The 24,282-nt window shown below is 37.8% G+C and overlaps 13 protein-coding genes and 1 non-coding gene across 14 annotated transcripts, besides 4 other annotated features; 6 read left to right on the top strand and 8 right to left on the bottom strand.

Annotated features, from left to right (window-relative positions):
- Positions 1-195: 195 nt before the first annotated feature.
- On the top strand, positions 196-666 carry RPN13 (proteasome regulatory particle lid subunit RPN13; the record flags this gene model as incomplete). Its single annotated transcript, NM_001182309.3, has 1 exon — positions 196-666. The coding sequence occupies one exon, from the start codon at positions 196-198 to the stop codon at positions 664-666; it is 471 nt and encodes a 156-aa protein (NP_013525.3).
- Positions 667-876: 210 nt separating this feature from the next.
- Positions 877-1,971, bottom strand: URA4 (dihydroorotase; the record flags this gene model as incomplete). The annotated part of the gene is made up of 1 exon (NM_001182308.1): positions 877-1,971. One exon carries the CDS (start codon positions 1,969-1,971, stop codon positions 877-879), a length of 1,095 nt encoding a protein of 364 aa, NP_013524.1.
- Positions 1,972-2,210: 239 nt separating this feature from the next.
- Positions 2,211-2,526: a long terminal repeat (Ty1 LTR).
- A 174-nt stretch (positions 2,527-2,700) lies between these two features.
- YNCL0049C lies at positions 2,701-2,784 on the top strand. The gene has a single exon. It is a non-coding gene; the product is annotated as a tRNA-Leu (tRNA).
- Positions 2,785-3,020: 236 nt separating this feature from the next.
- YLR419W (RNA helicase) lies at positions 3,021-7,328 on the bottom strand (the record flags this gene model as incomplete). Its single annotated transcript, NM_001182307.3, has 1 exon — positions 3,021-7,328. One exon carries the CDS (start codon positions 7,326-7,328, stop codon positions 3,021-3,023), a length of 4,308 nt encoding a protein of 1,435 aa, NP_013523.3.
- A 332-nt stretch (positions 7,329-7,660) lies between these two features.
- Positions 7,661-8,842, top strand: CDC73 (Cdc73p; the record flags this gene model as incomplete). The annotated part of the gene is made up of 1 exon (NM_001182306.1): positions 7,661-8,842. The coding sequence occupies one exon, from the start codon at positions 7,661-7,663 to the stop codon at positions 8,840-8,842; it is 1,182 nt and encodes a 393-aa protein (NP_013522.1).
- A 203-nt stretch (positions 8,843-9,045) lies between these two features.
- Positions 9,046-10,746, bottom strand: VPS36 (ESCRT-II subunit protein VPS36; the record flags this gene model as incomplete). The annotated part of the gene is made up of 1 exon (NM_001182305.3): positions 9,046-10,746. One exon carries the CDS (start codon positions 10,744-10,746, stop codon positions 9,046-9,048), a length of 1,701 nt encoding a protein of 566 aa, NP_013521.3.
- Positions 10,747-11,158: 412 nt separating this feature from the next.
- YLR415C (uncharacterized protein) lies at positions 11,159-11,497 on the top strand (the record flags this gene model as incomplete). Its single annotated transcript, NM_001182303.1, has 1 exon — positions 11,159-11,497. The coding sequence occupies one exon, from the start codon at positions 11,159-11,161 to the stop codon at positions 11,495-11,497; it is 339 nt and encodes a 112-aa protein (NP_013519.1).
- Positions 11,498-11,611: 114 nt separating this feature from the next.
- PUN1 (Pun1p) lies at positions 11,612-12,403 on the top strand (the record flags this gene model as incomplete). Its single annotated transcript, NM_001182302.3, has 1 exon — positions 11,612-12,403. The coding sequence occupies one exon, from the start codon at positions 11,612-11,614 to the stop codon at positions 12,401-12,403; it is 792 nt and encodes a 263-aa protein (NP_013518.3).
- A 169-nt stretch (positions 12,404-12,572) lies between these two features.
- Positions 12,573-14,600, bottom strand: INA1 (Ina1p; the record flags this gene model as incomplete). Its single annotated transcript, NM_001182301.1, has 1 exon — positions 12,573-14,600. One exon carries the CDS (start codon positions 14,598-14,600, stop codon positions 12,573-12,575), a length of 2,028 nt encoding a protein of 675 aa, NP_013517.1.
- Positions 14,601-15,282: 682 nt separating this feature from the next.
- On the top strand, positions 15,283-15,489 carry YLR412C-A (uncharacterized protein; the record flags this gene model as incomplete). Its single annotated transcript, NM_001184570.3, has 1 exon — positions 15,283-15,489. The coding sequence occupies one exon, from the start codon at positions 15,283-15,285 to the stop codon at positions 15,487-15,489; it is 207 nt and encodes a 68-aa protein (NP_878136.3).
- A 1,074-nt stretch (positions 15,490-16,563) lies between these two features.
- BER1 (Ber1p) lies at positions 16,564-17,388 on the bottom strand (the record flags this gene model as incomplete). Its single annotated transcript, NM_001182300.1, has 1 exon — positions 16,564-17,388. The coding sequence occupies one exon, from the start codon at positions 17,386-17,388 to the stop codon at positions 16,564-16,566; it is 825 nt and encodes a 274-aa protein (NP_013516.1).
- Positions 17,389-17,777: 389 nt separating this feature from the next.
- Positions 17,778-18,503, bottom strand: CTR3 (high-affinity Cu transporter CTR3; the record flags this gene model as incomplete). The annotated part of the gene is made up of 1 exon (NM_001182299.3): positions 17,778-18,503. The coding sequence occupies one exon, from the start codon at positions 18,501-18,503 to the stop codon at positions 17,778-17,780; it is 726 nt and encodes a 241-aa protein (NP_013515.3).
- A 102-nt stretch (positions 18,504-18,605) lies between these two features.
- Positions 18,606-18,937: a long terminal repeat (Ty2 LTR).
- Positions 18,606-24,282: part of a mobile genetic element (YLRWTy2-1; Ty2 element, LTR retrotransposon of the Copia (Pseudoviridae) group; contains co-transcribed genes TYA Gag and TYB Pol, encoding proteins involved in structure and function of virus-like particles, flanked by two direct repeats) that runs on past the window's edge.
- YLR410W-B (gag-pol fusion protein) lies at positions 18,960-24,273 on the bottom strand (the record flags this gene model as incomplete). The annotated part of the gene is given in 1 exon segment (NM_001184411.4): positions 18,960-24,273. Coding segments are annotated over 1 exon segment (5,313 nt in total).
- On the bottom strand, positions 22,957-24,273 carry YLR410W-A (gag protein; the record flags this gene model as incomplete). The annotated part of the gene is made up of 1 exon (NM_001184410.1): positions 22,957-24,273. The coding sequence occupies one exon, from the start codon at positions 24,271-24,273 to the stop codon at positions 22,957-22,959; it is 1,317 nt and encodes a 438-aa protein (NP_058175.1).
- Positions 24,233-24,282: part of a long terminal repeat (Ty2 LTR) that runs on past the window's edge.

Here is a 24,282-nt window from a genome sequence, read left to right as displayed (position 1 = left end):
TCAAGTCATCCCCTCCTTGATATGCGTTATTGATATATTTCAGTTAAAATTCCTCCGTATTTCGTGATATATTATTCGCGAGGTGGCGAAAGCTTTGCTACTAAATACTCTACTATGACCAGTAGATTAGGTTCTATAAGGGTGCCAGAAAACTACCTAAGTGCTGGTTGACTTATAAATTTTAAAAGAGTGTTGATGAGTATGAGTTCAACTGTAATTAAATTCAGGGCTGGTGTTTGTGAATACAACGAAGATTCACGTCTATGTACGCCAATTCCAGTTCAGGGTGAAATCGAGATCAAACCAAATGAAGAGGAAGAATTGGGATTTTGGGATTTCGAGTGGCGTCCAACGGAAAAGCCGGTCGGGAGGGAACTTGATCCTATTTCTTTGATTTTAATTCCTGGAGAGACCATGTGGGTTCCAATAAAATCCAGTAAAAGTGGCAGAATATTTGCTTTAGTTTTTTCATCCAACGAAAGGTACTTCTTTTGGCTGCAAGAGAAGAACTCAGGTAATTTGCCCTTAAATGAATTGAGTGCGAAAGATAAAGAAATTTACAATAAGATGATTGGAGTGCTGAATAATAGTAGTGAAAGTGATGAGGAAGAAAGCAATGACGAAAAGCAAAAAGCTCAAGATGTGGATGTTAGTATGCAAGATTAAATCAAGGTTGTGGCATTTTTTGATAAAAAACTGAAGAGAAAAAATATACCATATCAACGCATTTGGCTGTGAACTTCTGTAAAGAGATACGGACCATAACAATAGGCATGATGATGGCATCTATAACTTCTATTGGAAGGTAAGTTTATTTTTCCCATAAATATGTATATATGGTCTATACTCTCAAATGAGCCTACATATTGTTGCATATTAACGAGGTTCCCATCTCACCGACCAACTTAGTTTATCACCTGCTTTAAATGGGATGATGCTTATGTCTTTGCCATCGCTGATAACCTGAGGGATAACTTGTTCTTTTTTGAATAATATTGCCTTATCTGAAGAAGCCACTTCGCTATCTTTAACCTCATAAAAGGAAATTCCGAAGTCGGAAACAAAGCCCTTTAAGTTCTCCAAGGCATTTTGCTCTTCAAAAACTTGGGCGATATAAGGGATCGCAAAAGATTGTGAGTAAACTCCTGCGCAAACACCCTCGTAATTGGCCTTATTTTGTACAGGATGAGGTGCTGAATCAGATCCAAAGAAAAAATATGGTTTCCCTGATACAGCAGCTTTGACTAGAGCCTTTTTGTCATTTGGAAGTTTCGCAACAGGTTTGCAAAAATTTACCGGATTTCCGGCCCAATCATCAATTGTTAAAAATAAGTGATGAGCCGTTAATGTGGCAGCAACCTTTACGTCAGTGGCTTTCTTCACGTTCTTATTTATATCCTCGATTGTCTTTATTGCCGACTCGCTAGTGCAGTGTTCCAGAATTATTTTCAGGTTTGGGAAATCATTATGCAATTTTTTCAAGGCTGGCAAAAAGGCTTCCTCTGCATTCAATACATGAATAGGTTCTTTGTCTCCATCATGGACAGAAGGTTTTTCCCCATGCAAATTTAATACCAGGTTCTCTTCTTGCATAGCCTTGAAAATTGGGTAAAATGCGCTGAAGTCATTTGGATCCACCCCAGCAGCCGAATTTGTTGTTACTCCCGCTGGATAACACTTTACTCCACGAATGGCATGTTGTTGGGCAGCTTCATGAATTAAATCTGGAGTTAAGTCTTTTGAAAGATAAAAACTCATTAAGAAGGTAGTTTTAGGAGCTAGTTTCTGCAGTGTCTTTTTGTATTCAATCACTCTATCTAGTGTGGTAATTGGAGGTTGTAAATTTGGCATGATGTAAGCAATTGAAACCCCACCATCTCTAATCTTGGGGGTGACTAGTTCACACATCGCACCCTCTCTTACATGAACATGCATATCACATGTCAAACCTAAATCGATTTCTTGTACCATTGCTTTGTTAGGTATTACTTAAGTGATATAGTGGTCACCAGAACACTTTCAAAGTATATCCTATCTTTCAAATGTGTTTATCTCTTCTTATATAGCTTCTCTGACGATGCCGATTCATCGGAATTCTCCGAATGATGAAATTTGACTCTGTAGATACTATTCTTGAAAAAATTAGAGCTGATGCCGAAAGACAACTAAACTAGCATCGGTTTCAAGAAAAAATACGCGAGAGGCAGCATGACATGAGTGAATTGTGGGATAATTGTTGAGATTCTATTTTTTTGTAAAGCTATAATATTAGGCATACAAAACATATTAGAAGTTCTCAACGAGGACATGGGAATTCGCAGGAAGAAATCGATATTTCTATGTTATAATATTAGTGTTTCTTCTTTCATTTCAAACGATACCATTCATTTTGTAATTGCATAATTAATCCCTGCATTTCAGCTCCCATTAAATTGGCTAATCCCTAGTGTTGTTCTATTAGTCTCATGATTTATGTCTTTTCTTAACGGTGTATAGTAATTTTCTAGCAACGAAAATGATGTTGGTAAACAATTGTACTAGTATTTGATAAATTTTTCAGAGGCTTACCAACATTAATGAGATATAAACAGATGTATATTGCAGAATAAAAAAGATGTAGCAATATGCATGCGTAAAGATTAATCAAGTTAAACTGGATGGTGTTCGTATCCTGTATTTCCTTGTTGTTGTATTATCGACGGAGGGTTGGCCGAGTGGTCTAAGGCGGCAGACTTAAGATCTGTTGGACGGTTGTCCGCGCGAGTTCGAACCTCGCATCCTTCAGTATTTTTTTTTTATTTTGACGGCGCCACAAAATTTTTAAAATATGGCAAAGACAATGTGCTATGTAGTTTACGGGATTCTAGCCCTGATTCAGCAAAGAGAAAAACACGCAGTCGCAATAATCTCTTAGATTTTTGTTAGTGTTTTATACTTTGACACTTCTATATGTTAAAAAAATTCCTTTTCGAAAATGAAGATGATAATTATTATACAGGGACTACAGTAGGAACTGATTACTATTGTTCGGAAGCTATAATTTTTTCAACAATTTTTAGAGTTTTATCAGCACCAGAATTATCAATTTGAGATTTTTTAGCATAATCGGGACTTTCTAACTTTTTCCTTATGGCCTCATCAAGTTGTGTTCTCAGTTCCTTGATTAAAACACCATTCTTACACCAGGTTCTAATTGGGAGCCAGTTGTCGACAACGATGCCCGGTGAATGAATAGTACCTCCAATGTCATAAGAGATTGCCCCTCCGAATAATAGTAATGATAATGTAGTAGTTGGGGTTAAGTCCCTCAAATACAACTTATTAGTAACTTGAGACGTGGTAAACAAAACAAATGGGTATTTTACAACGGTTGGTATTTTGGATTGACGGGATATTGGACCATCCACCTCAGAGAGTAACTTAGCGTCTTCCAAGTTTACTGAATTGGTTGAAAATAAGACTGAACTTGGATGAATGAATGCCCTAGTAGCAGGTAACGGTAAATCTTCCAAATCAACCTTTTGCGTCTCTTGCGAAATTTTCGTCTTATATTCTTCTAATTTGTCCTGATACTCTTCGCTTCGAATCCAGTATTTGATCATTTTGGCTTCAGGATCTTTTTCAACAGCACCGGAACTTGTTGATAGATACTTTACATCTGGTAGTTGCACCCTGGCTATGTGTGGATAAAACGCACCCGTGAGAATGGCCCTTAGGATATCAAAATTTCGCTCGTTCCTATTCAAATCAGAAATGCTTCCAACTTTATAGTCCATTGGTAGAAAGCCTACATCTTTCAAAATAGAATAATATTGGGCTGTTGATGACTTAATTTCATTAATTTTATTATAGGAAAGTAAATTGTCTCTCAAATATTTCCTTTTGATGCTCGAATCTTTGATTTTGAAGTAATCTCTGACAATTTCCAATACTGCAAATAAATCCCCACGACTTTCATATTTACATAGCAGTTTTTTTATCTTTTCCCTATTTTCAAAACCTCCGATGAAAGGCAAAACTCCAATACCGAGTATCGAGACAAGTAAAACAGAAATGTCCGTACAGCCAAACAGAATGCCGTATATTAGTAATTTACCATGCTTACTATCCATGACAGGCATCAGGCTAATAAATTGACCTAGCTGTGTGAGTGACTTGTCGGACTCATCAACAAGTCCTATCGTTGTTAATATTCTTTCTGCCTTTTGCAGAGCTGGTAAAGGAGGGGCATCCAAAGCTGTGCTCAAAAACGCTTTAACGTCCTTTATACCCATAGCCTTAACAGATAAATAAAGGGATTCCAACGGGATTCTTTTGATTTCTGGAATTGGCATTGATATCATGTCGTTTTCGTATAAATTTTTAGAAAATAATTTGTAAGATAAACCTTCACGTACTCTACCAGCACGACCTCTACGTTGTTTAACTTCAGCTTTTGAAATAAACGACTCAATTAGTTTTGTAGTATTATCCTTTGGATTATAGAACATCGATTTGGCACGGCCTGTGTCAATAGTTGCAACACAGTCATCTATAGTAATAGATGTTTCAGCAATATTTGTGGATACAACAACTTTCCTTTTCCCATGATATTTTTTGAACACCCTTTTTTGGTCTTCAGGAGTTAGAGCGGAGTGCAAGGGTAGAACCATAAAATCTGCTTCATTTGATTTATTAGCTAGCAAATTGCAGCACTTATTAATCTCTCCCACACCAGGCAAAAAAACGATAATAGATCCGTTGTCATTAGCAGCTTTCAGGCGTTTATGTACATATTCAACCACTTGACAAAGCAAATCATAATTGATTTGCCCAGATGTAAAAAACTTAGAATCTGCTCTCGGCTTCAAATATTGGTCGTCATTATTTCTTTCATCAACGCTATCATCATCATAAGACAAAGCCTTCTCTCTCTTGATCTTGAAGTCAAGGTCACTAAGAATGTCTTCCAAGAAGTAATCAGTGATGGGGAAAGTGCGTCCTTCTATGTGACATGTTGCTAGCCCCGGAAAGAATTTTTTGAACAAGTCAACGTTAACAGTAGCACTCATTAAAACAATTTTCATGCCGCGAACTCTATGTAAGAGATTTTTCATCAATGTCACTATCAAGTCAGTATCAATAGAACGTTCATGAACTTCATCAATAACAACAATTGTGTTTTCTAACATAGTTCTAGCATTCTGTAACAACCTAACAAGAACACCTGTGGTCATGAACTTGATACGTGTGGAAGCTTTGGTTTTATTGACACCTCTTATTACGTAACCTACCTCTTCCCCACAAGTTACACAGCGTTCATCAGAAACACGTTCAGCAAGCCCAATAGCCGAGATTCTTCTGGGTTGCGTACATACGATTTTAGTCTTACCGAAATCTCCTTTTTCCTTCTGTAAGAAATCTAGTATAAACTGAACGACCTGAGTGGATTTACCCGAACCTGTTTCACCAGTAATCAATACAACTTCGTTTTTATTGATGATATCTATAATAACCTTTTGCTTCTTCCAGGCAGGCAGTTGTTCTCTAACTAACTGCATACTTTTGTATTCAGAACTTTTGATCCTTTTTGTGTACTCTTCCCTTAGGACAGAGAGCGTGTCTTCAGAAATGGTGGTTTTTGTGAATTTTCTCGAACTAGAATTATTTATACTTCTCTTACCGTTTGAAATGTTTCTTTTGTTTATTGCACCTTTCGAATCTGAATCTGGAATTAATGGGCCAGGGTTGTCAATTATCTTAGATATATTCTCTTTCAACCATTCATAAATATGATATACTAACATATCGCCTATTAGATTTCCTTCCTGGAGATAATGCAGTAACCTGGTTAATATTTGTTTCTTAATATAATCAGGTAGCTTGTAATTTTTATCAAAGGTTGAAACTACAATACCAGGTAATGATGCAGGATAATTTTTGGTTCTATATACTTTCAATTTTATTTTGAGTTTTTCAATTAAATTGAGCGTGTAGTGTGAATCTTCCTTGGCGTCCATCACGCAGCCCTCATAAATGCTCTCTAGGCTCTCTAGCTCTTGGTTCCAACATTCTATAGATTCAGTTTCTGATACAGGTTCATTCGTATTGCTATTTAAAGTTGGTAAAATTTCCCTCGTCAAGAACCCGGCCGCTTCATTTTCATTCATATCGTTTTGTTGTAAAGCCAATAAGGCTTCATCTGAAGAGACACCAATTTCTGTTAAACGCTCAACGATCATTCTAGTTGATAACGGTAGGTTTGTTATTTCAACCTTGTTTTTTGTATCACCTTTCTTTTTATGAAAAAATGGTGGTAAATCATCTTCCGGTAAGTTAAACAATAAGAAAGACAATGGATCTTTATAAAGCATGGCTTCCTCTACGTGTTTTGGTCTAAATTGTAGAGTTAATAATTTTGCCTTGAGATCTTCCCGATTTTCAGCAATTGTCTCATTTTTATGGCTAATTTTTTTAGCTTGCCAATCAATTTTCTCTTTCAATGAAGTTTCTATCAGTTGTCTAGACGATTCATCAAGGTCAACAAATATAGAATTTTCCCAAACCTTTTTTGGAAACCGCACTAATGAAGGATTATGTGAGTTTTTATGAGATGCTACTTTTCTCTCTTGCCTGTCCTTTCCAGAAGAAGAAATTCCACCATGGCTAGATAAAATGGTTCGTGCAACTTGTTCTTTCTGTGCTTGATTATTCTGGGCCACTTGTTCTTTTTCACGTTGGGCTTTGAGCTTTCTGTCTTCCACCATTGTCTTGAAGGGATCAAGATCAAATAGTTTGTTTATACGCTTTTCGTCTGTTTTCAGGTTATCTTTTCGAAAATCGTCGAGGGCATACCATGTTTTTCTATGGTTTGGCGGAAGCATCATGTGCAGGTTGGTGTTGTATGCAATGCGATATAGCGCAATAGTGGAGGCCATGTGTCTAGCTTCAATTGGAGTTTCTTGAGGAATTACAAGGCCTTTTCCTGAAGCTTTGTCATAGGTTGGATCGTTCATTCTTGCAGTCAATGTTTCTTTTGTCTTTGGGTCAGTGAATGACAAAACTGCAATTGCAATGAAACCTTTATCACCGATTTTCTTCATATCATACTCTACCTTATTCCATTTTCGTTTCTGACATGTTTCGTGTAAGATTGTATGAGGCAATTTACCTGTCCAGCTTGCTGTGGATGTCACTTTTGCTCTATTACTTTGTTGCTTGGCCCTTTTGTCATCTTCTGGCTCTGGTTCTTGTCCCTTTTTTCCTTTTGCTTTCTTTTTGCCAGCAGTTGTTGGTACATCATTCACTGGAGTTGAACTTTTTGAGTTATTTTTCGTTTTTTTGGCCATTTATCAAAAATTAATGAAAGCAATTGCGATGTAAAGTATAAAGTGAATGATTATTGTTAATACTTCCCTTAGCTAAGAGTCTCTTTTACAACTTTGAATAGTATGTATCTTTTTAGTGTATAATTTTTCAACTCATCGAACACCGAGACGGTTAACCGGCAACGCAATATTGTTCTCAAAGCATAAGGATGAAAATTTCGATTGGACAGGTTTAAAACAAGTACTTCAACGAATATTCCACCCTTTTTCAAATTGCGTTTCCAAAACAGGCTGTTTCTTAATTCGGGGCGTTAAAAGAATAATAATTTGAGCAAGAAACTGGTGAAAAAATTATGGCGAACTCATTAGACAGACTGAGAGAACACTTAAAGAACGGCGATAAACTGGTTCTAAAAAATAATGAGGGACAGTCTACTGATGATATTACGAAAGCAACCATGGTAGAAACTCTATCCAGTGATGGTAGTACCCAAGATAGTTTTCCATTGAATGAAGAAACGGAAATTGAGATTGATGGTTCATTGGTACAGTTACGAATAATTGTTCATTGTTGGATGAATAAGGACTCAAGTGCCGCAGACTATCTAGCAGACTGTCAGAATAAACAATTGACTAATGTTTCATTTTTACAAAGAACTGATTTAATAAATTGGTTGTCTGGCAATACGGAATCATCCCAATATCTGAAAGCACCCGGTCAGAAAGGCGAGACATCCGATAAAGTAGATATAGAAAATAAAACTTTGGCTGGTGAATTGTCGACTGTAAAATCAACCACTTCAGCATCTCTTGAAAATGATAGTGAAGTTTCCGATCCAGTTGTGGTGGAAACAATGAAACATGAACGTATATTGGTGGACCACAACTCTGCATTGCGTGGTGCTAAGCCGATCAACTTTGGTTATCTAATAAAAGATGCAGAACTAAAATTAGTACAGTCGATCAAAGGATCTTTACGAGGATCTAAATTGCCTCCCGGTCATAAGGGCGCGCACGGTCGTATTTCCAAAACAAATGGTTCATCAGGTGGCCCTCGCAAAGATCCAATTATTTTGATTCCTTCGGCTGCGTCATCAATTTTAACTGTTGCAAATATAAAACAGTTCCTGCTGGAGTCAAAATACGTGAATCCTCGTAACTTACCGTCAGTGCCAAACGGATTAGTTAACATAGAGAAAAACTTCGAACGTATATCAAGACCAATTAGATTTATTATAGTCGATAACACTAGGATGTTTACTAAGCCAGAATATTGGGACAGAGTTGTCGCTATCTTCACTACTGGTCATACGTGGCAGTTTAATAACTATCAGTGGAATTCGCCACAGGAATTATTTCAACGCTGCAAAGGCTACTATTTCCACTTTGCCGGTGATTCTGTACCACAACACGTGCAGCAATGGAATGTAGAAAAGGTCGAACTTGACAAAAATAAAAGATTTAAGGATGTGGAAGTCGTGCGTTATTTCTGGCATAGTTTAGAAAAGGAACTTATTTCAAGAGGATACCGTTGAATACGATAAACGGAAGAATGGTATTTCGGCCATTGAAAGTGTTTCTTCAGTCGGCGTTTCTATTCCGATTTTGTACTCTATGTTATGTGTTATTATTGGCATTTCAAGTAACGAAGTGAAGTTTAGCCGCGCGTTTATATGTAAACTATTTATTTGGGAGAATGTAGTATTACGAGCAGGTAATCAAACCATGCATTTATTACTTATATATGCGAGGGCCAATAAGAGTTTTTATAGTAGTAAATCCCACTCAGTTGCTTGTCTATCAGTAAATCGCCTTCATCGACACAATTTTGTAATACCTCCATAAGGATACCTAGCGTCCAGTTTGATTTTGAATTATTGGAACTCAAAATCTGTGTCAATCTTAGGAGATCAGAACCAGGATTATCACCGATCAGATCTACTAGCTTTTCTTTTACAACGTCGAATTTTTCGCTCGTTACACATAATATTCTTTTGTTAACTTTCACTAACTTCAATTCATTTAGACCTAAATGCTCGAATCTTTCGCATGCTTCTCTCATTTCCATGGGAGATATCAGGCCTGTACCTATACGCATAGATTTGTTGTACATTGCATATAGATCTACCAGAGTTATGATCATATAGTTGGTATCACTGTTCAAATCTTTAAACTCGGACAACGTGAACTCGTAAATTTCTCTCGCAATCTCATCCAAGAACAGCTCTTTATTTAGGAACTTCTCTCTATCAAGTATCAATAGCGGTCTTCTCGTTTTCGGTTCATTCACGGTTGATTCATCCTGTAAGTTCAATGTCTTGGTTTTCATCGTTATGTTGCTATTTTTGTATAGTCTTTCGATGCTGGTAGCCAGCGACATTAGCTTGTTTAGGTCGGTCAACGCATTGTTAAAGAGAATGTCATTGTTCAAAAGCTGGTTTTCTCTAGATTTTTCCAAGCTTGATATGCCAATTCTGCTCAATTTAGTCTCAATAAATGGCACCTCATTGTTGTATTCGTGAGAACTAGCCCCTTTCCTCATGTCTACACCATTTACAGAAACCACATTCTGATTGAAAATATGCTTATTCTTTTCAGTGAGTATATTCTCCAAAGCCCTCTCTGTAGCTTGTGAAAACAATACGCCATCAGATTTGCGGAAACTCAATTGCACGAATTCTGTCGATGATCCTGTCGAGGACGAGGACGATAATGCCGAGTGCGAGCTCTTGTTTCTAGCCAGTGAATTTTTTTCTAGCTCAATATGGACCCTAGAATCATGAAAGTTTAGCCTGTTCAGCTTTGATCGTACTTTGGATGCATTAGGCAATCTGTGGCCGCAAATCTCGCAATTTCCTATTTGAGGATGATTAGCAAAAGTACAGGCGGGGCAAATGTTCTCAGAGTTCACTCCGAACTGATTCTGTGGGTTGGCGTTCGGGTCGATTGCATTAGAACAATTTATAGACGACTTGGTGAGCTCATAGTCCGCTGGCACACCGCAATTGATACAAATGGGTGTAGGTAGAGTGTCTTTAGTGAATTCCCCCTGCGTTTCGTTCGAAACCATACAGATGGGGCAGACCCACGTCGAAACAACGTCGGCACTTGCTGTTTCCGCACTTTTACCAAGTTCATCCTTACTGGAGGGGTCCTTGAAAAACAGGATCAGACGAGGTGATCTGGTCAAGAAGCCAGATGAATAGTTTACATACGCTAGATCGTCCAATTCCAACCCAAGCGAGTTCTGAGTGGGCTTTGCATCGTCGATGTAGATAATTCTTTGTGACGTTAAAAAGATTCTGCCCCTCTGTCGCTGTAGAATCTTAGATTTGCCATGGTAAAGACCTACGGACTGATCGATAAAGATATCTTTTTCACCTTCTCGAAGAAGAGGTTGGCCCGATGACGTAGTTTCCACATAATGCCAGTACTCCATCTTTTGAAAAAAAAAGAATGACTTTCAAAACACACTTCCTGATTCCTAGCCGAGGTCCCCTATTCTATCTTGGATGACCTTTTCTCTGCTTTTTTGTTTTTCAGTCTCCATCTTTTCCAGATGAAACATGTGAAACCCTTTTTCCTCTTCGTTGATCCTAAAAAAAGCGCGTCTGGAAAACAAGGCGAAGCTTCCTCACATGGAAAAGGCTTCTTAATATGTCGCTACGCCTCATTCCCATTGCATACAGAAAGCAAAGTAGTGCGTTTTGCGAACGTCACAGATCAAAAGTTTGGCCATGCATTGTCATTCTTTTTTTCTTACATACACTGCACCAGACATGTCGGTTCCGCCCCGCTAACGGTTAGTCAGCCACACATTGACGTACACTGTGAACAGCCTATTTCTTTCCATGTATCTCAGTGCCCAGCTTATGAGAACTGTCACAGCCTCCCACTTGACCCTCAGAGCCCTCTCCACTCCCCCCCTCTTTCAACATCGCCAGATAGCCGCCGTTGAATGGTGCGGGACAACCCGGCCTGGCCTGGCCAGGCAAAAAAGGACGCAGCACGCCTCGAGCGTTATTTCCAAATCGGGCGTACTATCAGCCAAGCCCAGCTCGGTATTTTTAGCGCTTCTCGCAGGAAAATTGGCTGAGAAGTATATATACGCGAGAATGTTGCTCTTCCATGTCTCAGTAGTCAATGAGTGTCCAGTGGTGTTTCATTCTGGACCAGTTGTTTGGAAGTAGAACTAAAAGAAACTAGATCAAGATCATACAACGCTGCGCAGTAGTGAAACTTGATTAAAGCAATAGAGAACTATTAAGAAAAAAACAAACACATCATCGAAGGACGCTATAAGCATGAGGAATTTTTTCACGTTATTTTTTGCAGCTATATTTTCGCTAGGAGCACTTATATTAGCCATTGTTGCATGCGCAGGATCAACGAAAAATTACAGTCCCATAAATAAAATTTACTGTGCAGAATTGGATCTGTCGCAGATGAAGGTATCGACGGTGCTCCCTTCTTTGAGTTCTGCTACGCTATCTTCGTTGGGCCTGCCCTCATATATAAATATAGGGCTTTGGTCGTACTGTACAGTGGACTCCTCGCATAACATCCAATCATGTTCTTCGCCTCACGGTATCCAGAATTTTAACCTATCGTCATTAGTGTATGACAATATCAACAACAATGAGGCTCTGGAGCTTATGGATTCCGTGGCCAGTGTTGTTTTGCCCGAAAAACTAAAAAGTAAAATGACATACTACAACAATTTGGTCAAGTGTATGTTCATTACCATTCTTATTGGTATTGTCTTGACCTTTGTGAATCTAGTGTTCAACGTATTGCGCTGGATCATCCACATAAGGCCGCTAACGTGGTTTGGTGCCTTTTTTTCATTTTTCGCCTTTGCCGCCCTATTAGTCAGTATAGGTTCGTGTTTGGGCACTTACTCATACATCAAATACATCCTAAAGCATAACTATAGTGATTACGGTATTTCAATGAGCATTGGTAGGAACTACCAGGGTTTGATGTGGGGGGCTGTCGTTGGAGCATTACTGAATTTCATTCTATGGTGTAGCGTGAGATCGAGGCCCACCGTCATCTATGCGAACGCTCCAATTGAGGAAAAACCATTGATTTGAATTTGAAAAAGGCAAGGTTATTAATTAATTTTTGTGTTCCGTTTCATATTAAATATGATTAAAATATATTGTCTATATACAATTCAGAAAATTATAATGAAGAAAATTAAAAGGATGGAGAATTGAAAAAATTTACGGGGTGATGTTGCATGATCTTCTTTTTATTATTTTACCTTGCAAAGTTTTTTTCAGCATCAATGGGGCTTTCGTGTTCTTCAATGATTCTTGAGGTAGTAGAGTCACTTTCTTGAACAGCTTTCTCAGCTTCCACGATGGCAGCTCCCTTTCTGCTGCTCCACCAGCAGTATGCAATGCAGAGAAATACAAGGACGGCAAATACAAATCCAGACCACATTAGGCCATAAAATGGAGAAGAGCCAGAAATAATGACATCGTAATTGTCCTTCTTGGAGCCGGATTTCATCATATTAAGGATGACGCTAAAGATTGTGCTTCCCAACCCGCTGAAAATACATATCCAACAGGAAATAAAGCCCAATGCCAACCATAATTTTTGACTCACCACGGAACGTCTACTTAGTAGCAACAAGAATACCATTAAGAAGAAGGATGTGATTATGCACATTAAGTTCATAGCTAAAGCTGCTTTCACTGCTGGGACATACATGTGTTGTCTGTCTTGTAATTCACCATCTAAATGCAAATCGTCCTTACCGATGTTCAGGGCATCCATATAAGGTTTAAAGTCCGAGCCTTCAATGTTGTTGTAAACAATCGACCGGAAATCCATGTTTTGAACAGCGTGTGACTTGCTACACGAGTACATTGTTCTGTTTAAGTGAGCACGACACATTGTGAAAATGGACAAACGGTATATGACAGGGATGTGTAGATATTCAAGGATAGAAGGAGTCATTTCCTTGAGTTGTTCTGGTGTGATAGTTGTCATGTTTACAGCAGAGTTTAAAATTTTCAACATGGGCATAAATGTAGCGGCATTAGTTTCTGCCCATTTGGTGATATTAACCAGAGAAGAGAAACTTGACACGGGGTCGCTTGACGCAGCTAATAGGCTGAACAAGTATGGAACGTACTTAAGTAATACGGTGTTATTGGCCAATTGGGATTCCAAAGTAGGGATTATGGAAACAACTGTGGATGCGTTAGCACTTGCAGAAAGGATTTCATCAAGTGCCACCAATTGGTTAGTAGAGGAAGCGGCTTCTTTAGAGAGGGCCAAACTTTCGACAGATGTTAGCAGCTCTGTTTGGTTTGTAGTGTAATTCAACAAGTCAGTCAAAGCACCCATGGCAGCTTTAGCGGAAGATGATTGGGTAATGTTTTCGGCAATCATAGTGCTCAATACGGATAATGTTACATTTTGAGATGTAGTTTCATCAAACAGAGTAACAACAGCTTGGACAGCTGGTTTTAAACTCGAAGGAACGAGGGAGCCTAATTGCATAATAGTTTCAGTAGCATTGCCACCTTCCGCAAGACTGGTTTTTAGACTAGAAAACAATGAGGAGACCGTTGAAGTTGGAATGGTAGAGTTCATTATGGTTTCTAACGCATCGCATGTGGCAGTAATGTTCTTGGAACTTGCGAATAACTCGAATACAGGCGACAATTTTGTCTTTTCTTCTGTGGTCATATTATTTAAAGTGATCAAAGACTCAGTAGTGCCTATAGGATTGGTCGAATCCACTAATAGGGTTAGAACAGTATTTTCTAAGGAAGCCGAAGTAGAAGAAGTGTTGGTTGACATAGATGACATCAATGTGCTAAACCCATCCAAGAGTTCGGTTGTGTTTTTAGAGGTAGTCAATAACTCATCAAGAGCGGAGAAGGTCGTGGTAGTAGCGGTATTGGTTCCTAGCAAAGCCATTGGAGCCAACTGTGTCAAAGATGATAATGTGGCTGAAGTGTTAGCAGCATTAGACAACAAGTGCAGTAAAGGAGACAAGGCTTCGGTAGAAGCGATTGCCTTAAGAGCGCCGAAGATGGTATCCACCGTTGTATTTGGAGCGGTTAGAGCAGAACCTAACACAGTCAAAATTGGGCCAACTTGTGGCATAACTTTTGTAACGTTGATTTTTGATATATCAGCATCACCGATATAAATGTTCGTTATTGGCTTATAATTTGAGGTAGAACCCGCAGTTGCAATAATGGTCAACAGAAATGTTGTAAGTGTCAATAAAGCACAAATCGGGAGGAGTATTTTAAAATTCATCGCAATAATTTGACTGTATTACTGAATTTTTATTTTACTGTATCAGCATCGCATCTACAAGCTATTATGAAGTAAATGAAAATCTCAAGGCTTAATGTGAGTAAATGCAGCTAGATTGTCAAAGGTTTATATATTTTGTCGTTCTTTTTACAGGAAAAAAAAATTCTGTGTAGAAGTGTAAGATCTATGATTGCAGCAGCTTGAAAAGCGATAAGTTTGTTGAGGATTTAACAATTTCAACTTTTTTTTTAAGCAGAACAATAGATTGACGTAGTTAAATTTGTCTACTAAGATCTGTAGGCAAGTTTTTTTTTTCCAGGGACGACGCCGTATAGAAAAAAGCAACTAGGGAATTTACCAGGCCATAATGCGGTGGATTCAAGCTAAACGAGTACTGAGGGGAACTTTAATCTTCAAGGCGGTATCCAGGCGGATTTACGAAGCAACTGACGGAGTGCTGCAGGAATTTAAAGGAGAGTTCTGGAGCGCTTAAATGCACCTAAACAGTATCCACGGAACATACTGTACTAAATACACGTCAAACGGGAACATTTCAAAAAAAACTTAATAATATAACTCAGTTTTTTTACATAGTGATAAAAGTGATATATTCAAGTCTTTTTACTATTTGCTAGGCATCCAAACCGTTTTGTTTAGACGTATCACTATTTTAGCATCACTTATGCATTTGTGCCAGAATGGACACTATTACAAACCCCACCGTGCCTCAGCTGAGAAGGTCCCTTACCTAAAGAAAAAGAAAAAGAATTCTCGAAACGAAGGCAAGGCAAAAAAAAAGAATGAAAAGAAAAAAATAGGAACTGTTGAATTTTTTCAACAAAAAAAAAAAGAAAAAAAACGGGTCCTAAATGCGGTGTGTGGGTTATAAGATGCCGCAAATGAAAGAATGCTATTTAGAGTAATCGATTATCATTCTTATTATAAGCTAAGTTGGTCAAGATGACCTGTTTGACCTAAAGACAAGCACTAACGCAGGCACCGCACTAGTACTTAAGTTTTCTTACGTGAAAAGGAAATATGGGTGATATGTGTCTGTTCCACTCATATCTTTTGGTTTCTAATTTTACGTAATCTCTTGTATTTTCTTGAGAGGGTAAATTTTCACGACGCGTCAGACGCTTATATGAGGGACGAAGTTACATATTTGAATGCATTAATCAAGAACAATATTGTTGAGTAAGCGAATAGCTACCATTGTTCGCAGTTCTAGGATCGCTAAACAGAAAAGGTTACTCTCCACGTGTTTAGAGGGCTACCCACAAACCGTCATAAATCATACCTCCTTCTTTGACGAGCGTATTGCGCCGTTCGAATGATTCATTCCGCCAAGAACTAAATGAACTTCAGGTTTGGGTCTTTCCACTTTCTTAACCCAACCATTCGTTTGCGTCCTTTTTGCCCCAACCTTGATCTTAAAAAATTGCAAGAAGAACTTTATTTATCAATTCGCCCGCGAAGTTAAAAAAAACCGATCTTCGCAGGCACTCGTTAGAACTTAGAAACAGTTCCTCTTAGGGCAAGCGCCCTTGTCGTATTTAGCCTTCTTTAAGTTGAGCTGTAACGTTGTTCGAGTCCGAGAAGTATCCTTGACAGGGACGATAACCATCAGCAGGAAAAACGGTATTTTCATTTATATCCTTTCCTCGAGGAGGGCTTGAATTATGCAATCTCTAAATACTATTCAATTCAGAGAGTAGATTTTTGTGGGCAAAGTAGACGTCGCTCTCTTTCAGTATACGTTCTTGAGCTTTCCATTTCAATGAACCGGCAACTAAGTTGGTATCCTTTCATGATCCTGTCGAGTACATTTATAACAATCATGTTGATTGTTCCAGTATCATAGATAAAGCGGTCTCGTGTCGTTATTGATGGTAAAGCGTCAGGTTACGATGCCCTGAAAGGTTACAGTTTAGTTATAAAGTACTATGTAGTGAATGATATGTTAGTACTCTATAGCATGTAACGTCAAGTCAGAGAAGGAATTGATCCAGGGTTTTTCCTTCAAATACTTTCCTTCATCAAAATCGGTGAGTATTTGGCAGGACTTAAACTTCGGTGCTATTGAATCATAGTCTATATCAGATGGTGTGACCTTGAGTTTAGAGGAGTTGTTTCTGTTTTTTCTTTTTCTCTTTGGAATGAATGTTGCAAAACCATCTACATCATGTGCTTTTTTAACTTCTGGCGGAGCGTTAGTCTGCAAGTAATGAACTAGCTTGCTTAAATTAGGATAGTTTTCACAAAGTTTTGCTTTGGTGTATCTATCGGTGTGTGATATCATATTATTTGCCAGCCATAAGTGTGGTCGCTGTGACGATAGTATGTTCTCAGTTAAATCCAAAGGAGCATGGGGAAGGAAATATAATACCGATTCATAATCAATTGCATCGTTCTCTGAAAATTCTTCCTCTATCAGCCATTTGCTTCCTAAACTTTTCAAGTACTGTATCTCTTCTTTAGTAAATATTGGATCATACAGGGAAACAACGACATCCCTTTCATCCTCACTTTTTATATAATCAGTAATCTCTAGGAGAAGAGCGAATTGGTACGTCGCAGGAAAATCCTCCTTGAAATTTCCAATTGCAACACATCGTATTTTCTTAATGTTATTGAGGTGCGGTTGTAAATTTTCAAGTAAATCTGAGAGGAATGCTGATTTTTTCAGAACATCTCTATTTGTCTGAACAATTTCTTCAAACGCTTTAGCAGGCACTACCTTCTTGCCAGTTTTCTTAAACTTTGTCCCACTTGCTTTAAAATCCATACAGCAGAAGACCGGTCAAGGTCATTAACTTCGGTATCAGTTCAGGATCTTAGCAGTTTTCTAGAGTTCAAATAAGTTTTCACTTTTTTCATCGCTACACGTCGAGCAAGCATCATTCCTTACCCGACCCGCAGATAGTTTACTTCCCATAGAGCTTTTATTATAGTTTTACATCAACTAAGGATGTTCAAACCGTCTCGTTTCCCAAATATGCAGTCATGGAATATGAACACCTGGTGGTATTAGCTATTTATTTTTACACGAATAATTATTTGTTATTTAGCAGTCGTTACAAATAGTAACTTTTACCAGCTAATTATGAAAAAAATGAGGAAGGCGTCAATTTTTGAAACAAACCTCTCGGCTTTCCTCTATTCATTTTTGTCTTTCTACAAGCAGCATTTGCGATCATCACTCTCTTTATCATAACTCACTGTACCCTGGGCTGATCCATTAGCACCCAATGAGCCTAGAGGTTCATAGCAAAATATGAAACGACCAACGATAGCACCTATTAAACAACTAATAATGATATAGCCGTTATAGTACATGAACAGCAGCATGATGATATAAGATAACCCCCACTGTAATACGAAAATAGTAACTCTTATCATGTGATCCAAAAAAGTTGGGTACAAATCCACTGGCGTTATTAATGTACAGCATGATAGGACCTTCTTTAACAGGTCGTCTTCTGGCTCGTTCAATCTCCTTGGACCCCAAACGTAAAAACTATAAATGAAACTTTTTTGTAAGGAAATTAAAGTTGTTTTCCAGCTTGGTTCGTTGTAAAAGCCTTGTAGTTCTTCTATATCAGATTTAGCATCCTCTTCTCCACATTTGACAACGTACTCCTCTGGCGAGTAACTAGCTAAATGCTTTATTTTCTGTCTTTTTAATAGCTCTACGTCAAATTGCCTTGAAAAACGAGTAAGCCATTGAGCTACCACCACAAGCGCAAAACAGCCGATGCAAGAACCAGCAAATTTTCCTTTGGTGTCATTTCTCCAAGATCTGGCAATGAAGCAGGTGTCAATGGTATACCAATTCCATAACATCGATATTTTACAAGTCGCTTTTTTGGCAGCAGTGCTGCTACTGCCTCCCATATTCATCTTTGTATAGCCCTTAAATGTGTTTTCGTCTGTTGTTATCCCTCTTCTTCGATCAAAGTGTTAGGAAATGAAATAAGATAAATTACAAGTCTATCGGAGAAGTGAAGAGAATGTGGATTTTGATGTAATTGTTGGGATTCCATTTTTAATAAGGCAATAATATTAGGTATGTAGATATACTAGAAGTTCTCCTCGAGGATTTAGGAATCCATAAAAGGGAATCTGCAATTCTACACAATTCTATAAATATTATTATCATCATTTTATATGTTAATATTCATTGATCCTATTACATTATCAATCCTTGCGTTTCAGCTTCCACTAATTTAGATGACTATTTCTCATCATTTGCGTCATCTTCTAACACCGTATATGATAATATACTAGTAACGTAAATACTAGTTAGTAGATGATAGTTGATTTTTATTCCAACATACCACCCATAATGTAATAGATCTAATGAATCCATTTGTTTGTTAATAGTTTAAATGTTTTTATCGGAAGAGGTTTTGTCATCACATCAGCAATGTTCTTCTTGGTCTCGATGTAGTATACGTATAAATTATTACCTGATACTTCATCTCTAAGTCTCATTGCCTTTGTGCCAAAAAATCTGTTTCTAAATTTCTCTTCATTTGTAGACTTAATTATACTGATCGTTGATCTACTATCAGTAAGTAAGCCTTTAATAATTGGTTTCTTGTTAAGTTCTTGCACAAGGTGACTGAGGTTATTCAATAGCGGTATAGCTTCACTGACTGCGTGTATTTCTGCTTCTGTAGTTGAAGTGCATGTTAACGAAGCCTTTGTCGACTTTCCTCCAATCACTTTTCCGTTGAGTAGGAAAATGTTACCAATTTGTGACTTGTAATATGGTTGGTTACCATATGAAGCATCGCTTATTGCGACTAGTTTATTATCTGGCTTGGTAGGTTTGTTTTTGTGCCATATTAATTGTTTATCTCTAGTGTCCCACATGAATTGTATTAACTCATATGTCATGTCTAAAACTTGTCTAGAGGGGAATAGTATATGTTGAGCAAGTGTGTTGATGTAGTATAGTAAGTCAAATCTAAATTTATATCCAACATATGAAGCTAGACCAATCAACTTTTGCATTTCATGTACCTTCTCTTTGTATTCATCTTCATCTATTTCTAGTTCATCCTGGTCTATATAATGACCTGGTTGACCTGGAGCTCTAAGTTTCTTTCCTTTTGGGTTCAAAGGTACGTTTAGTTTGGGTAATTTTTCTGTCAAGGATTTTTCCATACCTAATTTCATGTACTTGCTTCTTTGATATTTGATCTCTAATCCAAGTATGTCGTACTGAATTTCGTTATCTCTTTCACCCAGATTTATTATCTTTGTATCGTATTGTTTCTTGAGTGTTGTTATGATTTTCTTATTTGCATTTAAGTCTTTGCTGAATAATATCATATCATCAACGAATAAGCAAATTGTTACTTGACTATTCTTAAATACGCATGACCATCCGCGAACTTCTTGCATGTCGCAACAATTTATTAAATATGATTTAATGGTTTCATACCAGTTTGCACCACTTTGTTTCAAACCATAGAGTGATTTTCTCAAACGTAGTAATTTATCATTCAAACCTAAATGTGGTGGAGGTCTTATGTATAATTCTTCTTTGATATCAGCATATAAGTAAGCAGAGGATATGTCCAGCTGTGTGATATAATAGTCGTTGTCTAATGCGATTGACAGTGACGTCATCAGTGCATAGTGATGTACGGTATTGGATTGCATATCAGAATCATATGTATCGGGGTGTTGAATGTCGCCTCTTGCAACAAATCTAGCTTTGTGTGTACCATCACGTTTCTTGTTAAATATAAACATTGAGTTTATTACTTTTTTAGGATCTATGTCATTTCTATCATAATATTTGTTTGTATCCCAAGTGTTCATTTTCAATAGTTGGCTAATTTCTTTATGATAAGCTTCAACATATCTGTCTTTTTCTTTGTTGTCTTTATTATATGTAATTGCTTCATCATATCTTAAGGTCGTTCGAACTGGTTTGATCGATTTCACTCCTTTTATTGCTGCAATTAAATTTATGCGTTTCTTCGATCTTGGTGGTTCCAGACTTCTCATATTCTTATTATTCCATGTGTCTCGGGATACCTCAATTTCAGTTTCATTATCTTCTAATGATCTTTTCTTACTTTTGGTAGTAGTCAGAACATTAGAATCATCCATACCACCCAAACTGGAATTAGTCTGACGAGAGTGTATGTGTGGAATATCTTTTGAAACATCAGAAGTGTCCGTAGGAGATTTATGGGTTAAGTCAGGAAGTGGGAGGTCGTCAAGAATAGAATCAGCCGTAACATTTTTTGAGGATTTGTCAGGCATTATATTAGGAGTCGCATGGTCAGAAGATCGATATTCTGGCGGATCCGTATCAATGGAGGGTGTATTATCACATACAGCCTTTGTTTCTATGGAGATGATGGGAGTAGTGGATTCACTGTTGGACGAACGGTCATCTATTGAGGGCGTACTATTTGTAGTCCTGTATTTGATATTTGTATCACTATTTCGTTGAATATATGGTTCCTCCGTACCACCCAAACGTGTAGTTTTGATGTTTTCAAGTCCATAATTAACTCTATCCTGTGAGGTCAAATCAATCATATCATTGGGACTACCAGGTCGCTTTTGGTTTCGTGCAGTGAAGGTAGACGAGTGTCTAGGTGAAGTAGTATCTGATTCAATGGTACCACCCATTTCGGTACTCTCTTTATTAATGATATGGGGTGTACGAGATCGTACAGGAGATGGAAGAATATTGTATTCAGATATGTCGGCATCAACTTCTTTTGGTGCACGTACTTTTTGGACTGGTTCGTGGTCTAATTGTAAGGGGTTCATTGATTGGGACGAGAAGTCGTTCACTAGAGGATCAGAGTTTATTTCAATCTCCGATTGATAGTCATGATCAGATTCTGTATTTTGATCATATGACTGCTCTGTTTCATTTTGTTCAATAAAAGATTGGTTATGGGCTGTTAAACGATTGAGATCATCATCAAAGGTGAGTGTATCATAATTGAATTGGTCCAATTTGGATTGGTTGTCTTGTAATATAACGTAATTGGTAGTATCTACTGTCTTTTTTAATGATGGAAGATAGATAATATAGCCATAAGAGTTTCGTGACGGATGTAAGGCGTAACCTGGAATGCCACGAGGATGTATTTTCGAGTCGGGATTATGGTTGTTAACTATAACCGGTTGACCGAAAGGTAGTATAGTAGTAATGTCCAGTCCAGCTAAACCTGCATGTTGTCTTGCAGATTTATCGTTTTTTGGTGAGACTAATGAATTTCTGATTATAGTAGAAAATTCGACTGCTGAGAACCATAGATGATTTGGTAGACCACTGCAATGAAGCAGTGTGCGACAATCGTTTAATAAAGTACGATTTAATCGTTCAGCGACACCGTGTGCTCTAGAATCTGCCGTGGTTGTATAGCATGCAGTAATACCTCTGTTCGTAAAGAACTTATGAAGAGTTTTGTTAGTGTACTCGGAGCCACGATCCATCTGGATAACTAGAACGCGAGCATTGAATTGGTTCTTAATAAATGCTAATATCGATGTAAAAACATTGAGGATAGATTCTTCACGACGGTCGTGTAATGGGTACACCCATTGGAATCTGGTTTTCTCATCTGTAAACGATATAAAGTAAGAAGGTGCACTTTTCGGTAAGTGATGTACAGGACCAAATATATCGGTATGCAAGTACTGAAAAGGCTCATATGATTCTTGGTACTTTAGTCGTGATCCTTTGACATGTCTATGTTTCGTGCTTTTGCCGATTAGACAGTCAGGACATTGATATGTGCTAGCGTTAGACCATTCAATATCCGATTCCTTCAAATATGTAACTGCATTCTTCTTAAGAGACTTCTGAATACTTCGGAAGTTAGCATGTCCAAGCATTCGATGTATTAACGGATATGGATATTTATTTACGCTTTTGCTTTTGTTGACGTTGTTTATTGTTAGCTTTGAAATGTGCGAAGGAATTAGGTATTTTTTAGATAACCAGTAAAAGTCTCCATGTTTGACTATGGGAGCTAGTACTGTACCATCCGATCTTTCTAAAGTGTTTCTGGTAAAGCAGGCAGTAATATTTTGGTTAGCCAGCTCACTCAAACTTAATAGATCATAGGCTATGTTTGGTGTGTGTAGTGCTTTTATTGATGTTTTGGTGCCGTTCTGAAAGTTGAAGTGAAGATTACCAATGGCATTTATAGGAATGTCTTGTTTTTGAGCATCGACTATGTTTATTTCAGAATTGGGTGTTGCATGGTGTAAATAATGGGCTGATCTGACAAGCGTTTGCGAAGCTCCTGAATCAATAAGAAGGTGATCAGGTAGTTCGTCATTCGAGTCTATTGTGTGTGTTGGCTTAGATTCTTTCTGTTGCTGGCCTAAGACTAAGTTCGTTGTCATCGCTTAAGTATTGTGATGAAACGGTTGATTCATTAATGTGATCATTGTTCACCCTTGAGAATTTACTAGATGTAGCAATATTGTGAGCTTTTGCTGCTCTTGGTTTTGAACTATTTGTTCTATGATAATTACGAGTTGTAACCTTTGTGTTAGTCGTGTTTGGAGATGTGCGAGAAACATTTTTGTATTCGCTGTGTTGTTTGTATTGGGACGGTTTATTTAGATTCATGATTTTATTTTCGTCATATATTAATTGAATTTCAGCGAATAATTGGGAAAGTTTCATGTTCGTTTTGGTACGATATTGATTACGTAGGTATTTGAAGTCACCGGATAGACCTTTAAGTATTAGTTGACAGGCCAATCTGTCGCTAACATTGATATTGTTTTCTTTTAGCCTCTGAATGATCGTACTGACTGTAATTTCAAATGTATCAGCAGATGTACTTCCGTCGTACTCAAGGTTGGCAAGAGCTATCCAATCCTTTAATTCTTGATTGTTAGTTTGCATTTTGGACACACTTTTACAAAGGACTGTAAGGATGTCAGCATAATTAATTTCTAAAATTTGTTTTACCCATGTTGGCAATAAATGAAATGGGGCAAATGCTTGGAAGGTATTGTATATATACGCATGTTCTTCATAAGTCATTTGTCTTTTGATTTCACCCTGGTCATTTGGAATGATGTCACCGAGATTAGAGTTCTTCAAAAATCTGATGTAAAATTTAACCCATGTAGAAAAGTTTTCTTCTGATGTTAAAGTGTGTGGTGGTAAGACGTTATTTCCCACCTTTGTCTTAGCTTGAGGTATTTCAGAGTGTTGATTTTTTAAATCGATTGGATCAGGTGAGGAAGTACTCAGTGGTGGGATATACTGTGGCAACGGATAGTGTGGGTCCGGTTGATAATACGCAGGTGACGTTTGATAATGTGAACACGTCATCATAGATGGTTGTTGGTAATGTGCCCAGTTAGAGGCCATAGCTTTGTTTGGGGTCATCATGCCGTGCTGTTGGTACTGTCCATTCTGTGGAGGTGGTACTGAAGCAGGTTGAGGAGAGACATGATGATGGTTCTCTGGAACAGCTGATGTCCCAGGTGTTGTCTCTTGTTGAGAATTAACCTTAGTGGAATCTCTATCAAATTCCGGTAAATTGGAAGCTGAAACGGCTAACGGATCTTGATTTGATGGGACTTCCTTAGAAGTAACCGAAGCATAGGCGCTACCATGAAGAGAATGTGGATTTTGATGTAATTGTTGGGATTCCATTTTTAATAA

The sequence above is a fragment of the Saccharomyces cerevisiae genome, chromosome XII, assembly GCF_000146045.2.
Source record: "Saccharomyces cerevisiae S288C chromosome XII, complete sequence".
Taxonomy (NCBI): Eukaryota; Fungi; Ascomycota; class Saccharomycetes; order Saccharomycetales; family Saccharomycetaceae; genus Saccharomyces; species Saccharomyces cerevisiae.
Note: the sequence above shows the minus strand (reverse complement) of the source record. Positions and strands in the feature narration are given on the sequence as shown.